The sequence below is a fragment of the Triticum aestivum genome, chromosome 2D (assembly GCF_018294505.1).
Source record: "Triticum aestivum cultivar Chinese Spring chromosome 2D, IWGSC CS RefSeq v2.1, whole genome shotgun sequence".
NCBI classification, from domain to species: Eukaryota; Viridiplantae; Streptophyta; class Magnoliopsida; order Poales; family Poaceae; genus Triticum; species Triticum aestivum.
Genome location: NC_057799.1, coordinates 479,477,119 through 479,488,271, shown reverse-complemented (window position 1 = coordinate 479,488,271; position 11,153 = coordinate 479,477,119). Strand labels below are relative to the sequence as shown.

The 11,153-nt window shown below is 42.9% G+C and overlaps 1 protein-coding gene across 1 annotated transcript; it reads right to left on the bottom strand.

Moving 5' to 3' along the window:
* Positions 1-622: 622 nt before the first annotated feature.
* On the bottom strand, positions 623-4,196 carry LOC123053955 (patatin-like phospholipase domain-containing protein 4). The gene is made up of 7 exons (XM_044477580.1): positions 3,635-4,196; positions 3,142-3,285; positions 2,179-2,251; positions 1,952-2,057; positions 1,754-1,850; positions 1,028-1,123; positions 623-940 (listed from the first exon to the last, which is right to left on the bottom strand). The coding sequence occupies exons 1-7, from the start codon at positions 4,133-4,135 to the stop codon at positions 800-802; spliced, it is 1,158 nt and encodes a 385-aa protein (XP_044333515.1). The 5' UTR covers positions 4,136-4,196; the 3' UTR covers positions 623-799.
* Between the last annotated feature and the right edge of the window lie 6,957 nt (positions 4,197-11,153).

Genomic DNA, 11,153 nt, shown 5'->3' with positions numbered 1-11,153 from the left:
TATCACCCTTCTCGTCCCCTATCTTGCTAGCTTTCTTTTGGAATTTTATAACAAAATTTGAAAATCATCTGAGCCATGAGAACTAGGCTGTAGCCAAGTGGCAAAGGGAGTTAATTTCTGGTTCCTCACTCGGGTGGGCTTCTTTTATAAAAATATGTCATGAATGGATCTCATTTAAAAGAAGAAGAAAAAGGTAAAGTGTCAATAAAGGTATCCATTCTGTCAAAAAACTTCTCCTTGCCCCTTTTTTTGTGAGCCATGCTACCCCTCTTGTAGAAACTTCAAACCTACCGAGATTAGTTCACCAACCATTTCTGTTACGAACCTAAAATCTGGTTCAAGGTATGAAATGAATAAAACCCGGTTCAAGGTGTCCCAATGTCATAATATCTAGTTCAAAGTGAAATTAGACAACATAATTATAAAATCTTCAATATTTTATAATGTGAAAATGCTTCTGAAGGAATCTGCTCATATCCTAGCTATTACTATATAATAAGTATTATTATTACTACACTTGAATTGCGACCGTTTTTCCAAAGAAAAAAAAAGAACCGGAGGGAGTACTAAGCTCTAGCATGTGGTTGTAGTTATAATTGCGCAGTTATAAAACCTATAGTCAAGAGGCTGTAGATTTCAAAAATAGAGGTGCACTTATATTACAAATTTACAAGAGGCTGCTAACCTCTGAGCGAACAAAATAATTGACATATTTCAACCAAACAAGGACAAATCTAGATGTCTACGTCAAAACTAAAAAGGACCAAGATGCTCACTTTGTCCGGGGCTTCAGGCCTTCTCAATCTGTACCGAGCTGCTCAATCTTCACAGTTGACTCAGGAGAGTTCTGCTCAGCCCACACAGCTGCATCCTGGTACCCAAGCTCGTACAATTTGTCTAGAACTTCATCTTCAGCAGGTTCCAGAGCCCAGTTAAACAGCTGGAATTCGTTCAAGAGCACCGAGGGTAAGTTTTAGAACAAAACCATGGATAGTTGCAAGAACTGGTACATGCGAATTTCTGCTACCTGTCGTGGAGTAGCTCTGTTCTCCGGATTGCAGTCTGGACTAATACCAATCCCTTGCAGTCCTAGTCTGCCAGCTGGGAAAGCACAGATTCGAACCTACATTAACAGCCATACCAGTCAGTGATGAGCATTGTGTTAAACCAAAATGTGGTCCGAGTACTACAGTAGACTGGTTCCACCAGTGGACAGTGAATGGTGCTGAAAACAGAGTAACAGAGTGTACAAACAGAAGCCCCAGCTCGCAAGTGAGGACGAATATCAGGCAAACTTATGCCCGTGCTCTTGTATGAAGGCGGAGAAGTGCTTGTGTGGAAGGCACAAAATAAAGATAGTATTTCAGTTAAGTATGGTTATGAGTATAAAAGAGTAGTATAAACAAGTGTATTTGAGAAAGAATATGCAAAGAACAATATTGTGAGGCAAACACATGTAGCAACATCCTTTCAATGGCAGATCATCAAACAGAAGGAGAGATGTCCTCATTGTTGGGAGAAAGGAAGAAAATTCCTCCCAGAAGAAATAAATGAAAGACAAGGCTCCAGATAATTGTGTATCTAAAAGTACCCTAAATTCCAAAAATATACTCTCTCCGCCCATAATATAAGAGCGTTTTTGACACTAAAACGCTCTTATATTATGGGACGGAGGGAGTAGCATGCAAGACACTAATAATGCTTATGATCAGAATAATGTTGCAGGAACAGCAAAAGGAAGTTGTAGATATACTGTTTCAGAAGCAGAAGTGGGTGGCATAAACAATGTAAGGCCCCCATCAACGCACAGCCTGTTACGGAATAAAGTCGCAGGCCTGGGAGCCAAGTATCTGAAATAAGAACACAGAGAAATCGTCTTTTCATTAAGCAAAATATAACTAAATAGTAAATACACAAATGCAGTGTTAGGAAAGGTTAGCATGAGTCTCACCCAGGAATAAATGAAGATGTAATAATTGCATTAATCACGTCTTCCTTGGAGTCAAACTGGTCGACCAGTAAGCCCCTAGGTCTCCAGGACAACTGAGTAATAGCAACTGTATGAGAAGAACATCAGTTTTCTGAAAATGACCAAAAGCTAAGTTGCCAGAGATCAAAATAGCAGAAAATGCACATAGACAATATGAAGATACAACACTTGTATAGTATAAAGCTTACCACGGATCCTTCCGTTGCACCTGATATGCAGATCATCTGGGAGAAACTTTTCTAGAACATCCTTGAGTACAGCCTGCACAAGGGCACAGGATTACATGGTGAAAACCTGTAAAAGTTCACCAGCTAATACAAGTAAGAACTAGTGCTTGGACATAATATCTTTGATCTTCAGCTTATTTATTTAAGGGCGTATAACAAGATGGCAGGTTATTCATCACCCTTTTATGCCACTACTTTGTTTGTAAATGAAAACATGAACTTAATCTTGAGTAAGTACAGCAAACACCAAACAAACCAAAATTTGAAAAATGAGATAATCTATAATACTACAACACATTCCTAACTCAGTTGGAAAATTAGTCATAAATAAACCATGACTCGCATAGTTTTGCCTATAATTTACACGTTCAGGTACTTGAGTCAAGAGTTGGCATCTGGCACCCAATGATATATGACAAATATAACTTGACGAGCTAAATTTTCATAGCTCAGTAGGTTTTGAATTTTTTTACTAGATTAATTTTACAGAACCAAGAGCTCAAGGATTAAAGCAGTGTATGCATACATAGTAAACAAACAGACGCTCCACATCGGTTCTGTCATAGTCCATTTTAGTCACCAAAATTCATGATAATTCATGTCTCATGGTCATGCACTGCTGATGCTACTGATCCAGTTTTGCAGCATCTTAATCTTTTTGACAATCAATTCATAATGTTGCACTTCAACAGATAAACACCACAAAACAGAACAATGCAAGGGTTCTAATTCATAAAGAAAACACAACTCATCAATTCAGAGGAAAATACTTCACTGCAAGCATTTTTCCAGGTCATTTGCTCCCTTACCTTACCACAATTTATCCATACAGCACTCAGTATACTTAAACATATACTCCCTCCGTTCCAAAATAAGTGTCGTGGAACAGAGGGAGTAATTTACAAAAACAAACAAAAGACATACCCCAAGGCGAAAGGCAGTCCCTTTACTCCGGCAGTCTTCAGCTAGAATCTTGGTCACCTGAAGAGCCTCTTGCATTGTGTTCCCGGATGCAATCACTGCACAGATTATGGCACCAGCTGATGAGCCAGCTAACGGAGTTCTTTCCTAATGCATATGCCAAAAAGGGAAAAGAAATAGTCTATAAGAAGGTTTCTACAATAGACGAATATAAATGTGGAATTAAGTCACATTCACATATAAGTGATGAGCACGCAGGTATATTAGTTCCCATGCATAACCACGCATGCCCTGCCACCACCTAGTACAAAGTAGCATGAGATCAAGACACAGCCAAGCCACATGTATTTTATGTTTTTAACATAAAAGGCGCTCAATTGCTTGTAGGCACTAGGCACAACAATGGCTGAAATCACTATTTGTCCGAGCTATACAGTACAGAAAGTATGGATGCACATGAGGATATGGCGATGAGGTGGGGGATAAAGATGCGTACTGTGATGTAGCCTTTGTCGAGGAGGCACTGCGCGACGCCGAGGTGGTAGGGGAAGAGAAGCCCGGCGGCTGAGAAGCTGAACCCGGGGCTCGCTGTCGCCACCTCCCGCCGCTGCCGCTCCGCCTCCACGTCCTCCGGGCGCTGCTCCCACAACACCCCCTCCCTCCGCTCCACCTCATCCACCGGCGCCGTCCCCCTCCCCGCGCGGATGAACAGCGCACTCAGACCCAAGAACAGCTCCCCCGTCCTCACCGCAATCGACTTCTTCTCGCTCTCGGCCTGCGGCGGCGGCTCGGGGTCGCGGCGCGCGGCGGCGCGGGCGAGCAGGAGGCGGAAGCGCGACGCTCGTGCGGAGGAGGAAGCCGGGGGCGGAGGGGGAGCGGTGTGGGACGGCGAGGGTTTGGGCGGAGGGCCGGAGGCGGAGGAGGAGAAGGCGAGGAGGGAGGCCATGAGGTGTCGTCGGCGGCCGACGAGAAGGCCGCGTGCGCTCGCCCGAAGCATACGGTGCTGCGTAAGCTCGGACTGTTCTACGTCGTCGTTTTGTGCGTGGATATCACAAATTTTCTTTAGATTAGAAAATAATAGTATGAGATTTGTTTTCTTTTGACGCACGTAATAGCTCAGTGAAATTCAGAAGACACGGATATTATAGTGTTCTTGCGGCATGAACCCTAGATTTTATTTTATGGCACGCGGCAAATTAATCCGAGTTTTATGCCACAAGCGGCTGCGAGTTGGTTTTCTTTTCGGATACGGCCAAACTTTCATTTTTTCTAGCAAAAAGGCCAAAATTTATAATAATCAAAGACCACAAATATACTGAGATACAATTTGGGTCATGTGATTGGTCAAACCATACATGACGATACAGGTGGTTAGAGCATCTCCAACCGTGCCTCCAGAACGGTCTCCCCAGGCAGTTTATTTGCGCCGGCGACGAAAAAAGGCCCAGTCGCGTCCCCAGGACGCCGAATTCCGCCGGCTCGGCCCGTTTTTGCGCCCGGCGCTTGCAGGCCGAACCCGGCACATTGGTGAAGGAAATATGCCCTAGAGGCAATAATAAAGTATTATATATTTCCTTATATCACGATAAATGTTTATTATTCATGCTAGAATTGTATTAACCGGAAACATAATACATGTGTGAATACATAGACAAACAGAGTGTCACTAGTATGCCTCTACTTGACTAGCTCGTTAATCAAAGATGGTTATGTTTCCTAGCCATAGACATGAGTTGTCATTTGATTAACGGGATCACCTCATTAGGAGAATGACGTGATTGACATGACCCATTCCGTTAGCTTAGCACCCGATCGTTTAGTATGTTGCTATTGCTTTCTTCATGACTTATACATGTTCCTATGACTATGAGATTATGCAACTCCCGTTTACCGGAGGAACACTTTGTGTGCTACCAAACGTCACAACGTAACTGGGTGATTATAAAGGTGCTCTACAGGTGTCTCCAAAGGTACTTGTTGGGTTGGCGTATTTCGAGATTAGGATTTGTCACTCCGATTGTCGGAGAGGTATCTCTGGGCCCACTCGGTAATGCACATCACTATAAGCCTTGCAAGCATTGTGACTAATGAGTTAGTTGCGGGATGATGTATTACGGAACGAGTAAAGAGACTTGCCGGTAACGAGATTGAACTAGGTATCGAGATACCGACGATCGAATCTCGGGCAAGTAACATACCGATGACAAAGGGAACAACGTATGTTGTTATGCGGTCTGACCGATAAAGATCTTCGTAGAATATGTGGGAGCCAATATGGGCATCCAGGTCCCGCTATTGGTTATTGACCGGAGAGGTGTCTCGGTCATGTCTACATAGTTCTCGAACCCAAAGGGTCCGCACGCTTAAAGTTACGATGACAGTTTTATTATGAGTTTATGTATGTTGATGTACCGAAGGAGTTCGGAGTCCCGGATGAGATCGGGGACATGACGAGGAGTCTCGAAATGGTCGAGACGTAAAGATCGATATATTGGACGACTATATTCGGACTTCGGAAAGGTTCCGAGTGATTCGGGTATTTTTCGGAGTACCGGAGAGTTACGGGAATACGTATTGGGCCTTATTGGGCCATACGGGAAAGAAGAAAAAGGGCCTCAAGGGTGGCCGCACCCCTCCCCTTGGTCTGGTCCGAATTGGACTAGGGAAGGGGGGCGCCCCCTTCCTTCCTTCTCTTTTTCCCTTCCTCTTTTCCTATTCCATATGGGAGGTGGAATCCTACTAGGACTAGGGAGTCCTAGTAGGACTCCACACTTGGTGCGCCCCCTCCTAGGGCCGGCCTCCTCCTCCCTTGCTCCTTTATATACGGGGGCAGGGGGCACCCCAGAGACACAACATTGATCCTTGAGATCTCTTAGCCGTGTGCGGTGCCCCCCTCCACCATATTACACCTCGATAATACCGTTGCGGAGCTTAGGCGAAGCCCTGCGTCGGTGGAACATCATCATCGTCACCACGCCGTCGTGCTGACGAAACTCTCCCTCAACACTCGGCTGGATCGGAGTTCGAGGGACGTCATCGAGCTGAACGTGTGTAGAACTCGGAGGTGCCGTACGTTCGGTACTTGATCGGTCGGATCGTGAAGACGTACGACTACATCAACCGCGTTGTGATAACGCTTCCGCTGTCGGTCTACGAGGGTACGTGGACAACACTCTCCCCTCTCGTTGCTATGCATCACCATGATCTTGCGTGTGCGTAGGAATTTTTTTGAAATTACTACGTTCCCCAACAGTGGCATCCGAGCCTGGTTTTATGCGTTGATGCTATGCACGAGTAGAACACAAGTGAGTTGTGGGCGATATAAGTCATACTGCTTACCAGCATGTCATACTTTGGTTCAGCGGTATTGTGAGATGAAGCGGCCCGGACCGACATTACGCGTACGCTTACGCGAGACTGGTTTCACCGTTGCGAGCACTCGTTGCTTAAAGGTGACCGGCGGGTGTCTGTCTCTCTCACTTTAGTTGAACCGAGTGTGGCTACGCCCGGTCCTTGCGAAGGTTAAAACAGCACCAACTTGACAAACTATCGTTGTGGTTTTGATGCGTAGGTAAGAACGGTTCTTGCTAAGCCCGTAGCAGCCACGTAAAACATGCAACAACAAAGTAGAGGACGTCTAACTTGTTTTTGCAGGGCATGTTGTGATGTGATATGGTCAAGACATGATGTGATATAATGTGTTGTATGAGATGATCATGTTTTGTAACCGAGTTATCGGCAACTGGCAGGAGCCATATGGTTGTCGCTTTATTGTATGAGATGCAATCGCCATGTAATAGTTTTACTTTATCACTAAGCGGTAGCGATAGTCGTAAAAGCAATAAGTTGGCGAGACGACAACGATACTACGATGGAGATCAAGGTGTCGAGCCGGTGACGATGGTGATCATGACGGTGCTTCGGAGATGGAGATCACGAGCACGGTGCTTCGGAGATGGAGATCACAAGCACAAGATGATGATGGCCATATCATATCACTTATATTGATTGCATGTGATGTTAATCCTTTATGCATCTTATCTTGCTTTGATTGACGGTAGCATTATAAGATGATCTCTCACTAAAATTTCAAGATAAAAGTGTTCTCCCTGAGTATGCACCGTTGCAAAAGTTCTTCGTGCTGAGACACCACGTGTTAATCGGGTGTGATAGGCTCTACGTTCAAATACAACGGGTGCAAAACAGTTGCACACGCGGAATACTCAGGTTAAACTTGACGAGCCTAGCATATACAGATATGGCCTCGGAACACAGAGACCGAAAGGTCGAGCGTGAATCATATAGTAGATATGATCAACATAGTGATGTTCACCATTGAAACTACTCCATCTCACGTGTTAATCGGACATGGTTTAGTTGCTTTGGATCACGTAATCACTTAGATGATTAGAGGGATGTCTATCTAAGTGGGAGTTCTTAAGTAATATGATTAATTGAACTTAAATTTATCATGAACTTAGTCCTGATAGTATTTTGCAAATTATGTTGTAGATCAATAGCTCGCGTTGTTGCTTCCCTGTGTTTATTTTTGATATGTTCCTAGAGAAAAATTATGTTGAAAGATGTTAGTAGCAAAGATGCGGATTGGATCCGTGATCTGAGGATTATACTCATTGCTGCACAGAAAAATTATGTCCTTGATGCACCGCTAGGTGACAGACCTATTGCAGGAGCAGATGCAGACGTTATGAACGTTTGGCTAGCTCAATATGATGACTACTTGATAGTTTAGTGCACCATGCTTAACGGCTTAGAATCGGGACTTCAAAGACGTTTTGAACGTCATGGACCATATAAGATGTTCCAGGAGTTGAAGTTAATATTTCAAGCAAATACCCGAGTTGAGAGATATGAAGTCTCCAACAAGTTCTATAGCTAAAAGATGGAGGAGAATCGCTCAACTAGTGAGCATGTGCTCAGATTGTCTGGGTACTACAATCGCTTGAATCAAGTGGGAGTTAATCTTCCAGATAAAATAGTGATTGACAGAATTCTCTAGTCACCATCACCAAGTTAGTAGAACTTCGTGATGAACTATAGTATGCAAGGGATGACGAAAGTAATTCCCGAGCTCTTCGTGATGCTGAAATCGACGAAGGTAGAAATCAAGAAAAACATCAAGTGTTGATGGTTGACGAGACCACTTCAAGTGTTGATGGTTGACAAGACCACTAGTTTCAAGAAAAGGGCAAAGGGAAGAAGGGGAACTTCAAAAGAACGGCAAGCAAGTTGCTACTCAAGTGAAGAAGCCCAAGTCTGTACCTAAGCCTGAGACTAAGTGCTTCTACTGCAAAGGGACTGGTCACTGGAAGCGGAACTACCCCAAGTATTTGGTGGATAAGAAAGATGGCAAAGTGAACAAAGGTATATTGGATATACATGTTATTGATGTGTACTTACTAGTGTTTATAGCAACCCCTCAGTATTTGATACTGGTTCAGTTGCTAAAGAGTAGTAACTCGAAAACGGGAGTAGCAGAATAAACAGAGACTAGTAAAAGGCGAGGTGACGATGTGTGTTGGAAGTAGTTCCAAGATTGATATGATCATCATCGCACACTCCCTATACTTTCGGGATTAGTGTTGAAACTAAATAAGTGTTATTTGGTGTTTGCGTTGAGCATGAATATGATTTGATCATGTTTATTGCAATACGGTTATTCATTTAAGTTAGAGAACAATTGTTGTTCTGTTTACATGAATAAAAACCTTTTATGGTCACACACACCAACGAAAATGGTTTGTTGGATCTCGATCGTAGTGATACACATATTCATAATATTGAAGCCAAAAGATGCAAAGTTAATAATGATAGTGCAACTTATTTGTGGCACTGCCGTTTAGGTCATATTGGTGTAAAGCGCATGAAGAAACTCCATACTGATGGGATTTTGGAATCACCTGATTATGAATCACTTGATGCTTGCGAACCGTGCCTCATGGGCAAGATGACTGAAACGCCGTTCTCCGGAACTATGGAGAGAGCAACAGATTTGTTGGAAATCATACATACAGATGTATGTGGTCCGATGAATATTGAGGCTCGTAGCAGGTATCATTATTTTCTGAGCTTCACAGATGATTTGAGCAGATATGGGTATATCTACTTGATGAAACATAAGTCTGAAACATTTGAAAAGTTCAAAGAATTTCAGAGTGAAGTGGAAAATCATCGTGACAAGAAAATAAAGTTTCTATGATCTGATCGTAGAGAAGAGTATTTGAGTTACGAGTTTGGCCTTCAGTTAAAACAATGTGAAATAGTTTCACTACTCACGCCACCTGGAACACCACAGCATAATGGTGTGTCCGAACGTCATAACCGTACTTTATTGGATATAGTGCAATCTATGATGTCTCTTACCAATTTACCACTATCGTTTTGGGGTTATGCATTAGAGACAGCTACATTCACGTTAAAAAGGGCACCATCAAAATCCGCTGAGACGACGCCTTATGAACTGTGGTTTGGCAAGAAACCAAAGTTGTCGTTTCTTAAAGTTTGGGGTTGCGATGCTTATGTGAAAAAGTTTCATCCTGATAAGCTCAAACCCAAATCGGAGAAATGTGTCTTCATAGGATACCCAAAGGAGACAGTTGGGTACACCTTCTATCACAGATCCGAAGGCAAGACATTCGTTGCTTAGTATGGATCCTTTCTAGAGAAGGAGTTTCTCTCGAAAGAAGTGAGTGGGAGGAAAGTAGAACTTGATGAGGTAACTGTACCTGCTCCCTTATTGGAAAGTAGTTCATCACAAGAAACGGTTCCTGTGACGTCTATACCAATGAGTGAGGAAGTTAATGATGATGATCATGAAACTTCAGATCAAGTTGTTACTAAACCTTGTAGGTCAACCAGAGTAAGATCCGCACCAGAGTGGTACGGTAATCCTGTTCTGGAGGTCATGTTATTTGACCATGACGAACCTACGTACTATGAAGAAGCAATGGTGAGCCCAGATTCCGCAAAATGGCCAGAGGCCATGAAATCTGAGATGAGATCCATGTATGAGAACAAAGTATGGACTTTGATTGACTTGCCCAATGATCGGCGAGCCATTGAGATTAAATGGACCTTCAAGAGGAAGACGGACGCTGATAGTAGTGTTACTACCTACAAAGCTAGAATTGTCAGAAAAAGGTTTTTGACAAAGTTCAAGTCGTTGACTACGATGAGAGTTTCTCACTCGTATCTATGCTTAAGTCTGTCTGAATCATGTTAGCAATTGCCGCATTTTATGAAATATGGCAAATGGATAAACAAAACTGCATTCCTTAATGGATTTATTAAAGAAGAGTTGTATATGATGCAACCAGGAGGTTTTGTCAATCCTAAAGGTGCTAACAAAATATGCAAGCTCCAGCGACCCATCTATGGACTGGTGCAAGCATCTCGGAGTTGGAATATACACTTTGATAAGTTGATCAAAGGATATAGTTTTATACAGACTTGCGGTGAAGCCTGTATTTACAAGAAAGTGAGTGGGAGCACTACAGCATTTCTGATAAGTATATGTGAATGACATATTGTTGATCGGAAATAATGTAGAATTATTCTGTAAAGCATAAAGGAGTGTTTTGAAATGAGTTTTTCAAAGAAAGACCTCGGTGAAGCTGCTTACATATTGAGCATCAAGATCTATAGAGATAGATGAAGACGCTTGATGAGTTTTTCAATGAGTACATACCTTAACAAGATTTTGAAGTAGTTCAAAATAGAACAGTCAAAGAAAGAGTTCTTGCCTGTGTTACAAGGTGTGAAATTGAGTAAAGACTCAAAGCCCGACCACGGCAAAAGATAGAAAGAGAATGAAAGTCATTCCCTATGCCTTGACCATAGGTTCTATAAAGTATGCCATGCTGTGTACCAGATCTATTGTATACCCTACACTGATTTTGGCAAAGGAGTACAATAGTGATCTAGGAGTAGATCACTGGACAGCGGTCAAAATTGTCCTTAGTGGAATAAGGATATGTTTCTCGATTATGGAAGTG

What these genes read in the sequence shown, in the direction of transcription:
- LOC123053955 (XM_044477580.1), bottom strand. Translation starts at nt 4,135, where the DNA reads ATGCTTCGGGCGAGCGCACGCGGCCTTCTCGTCGGCCGCCGACGACAC. An exon ending in TCGACAAAGGCTACATCACA is followed by an intron (nt 3,286 to 3,634) that starts GTACGCATCTTT and finishes CATATGCATTAG; the next exon opens with GAAAGAACTCCGTTAGCTGG. An exon ending in ACAGAGCTACTCCACGACAG is followed by an intron (nt 941 to 1,027) that starts GTAGCAGAAATT and finishes AACGAATTCCAG; the next exon opens with CTGTTTAACTGGGCTCTGGA.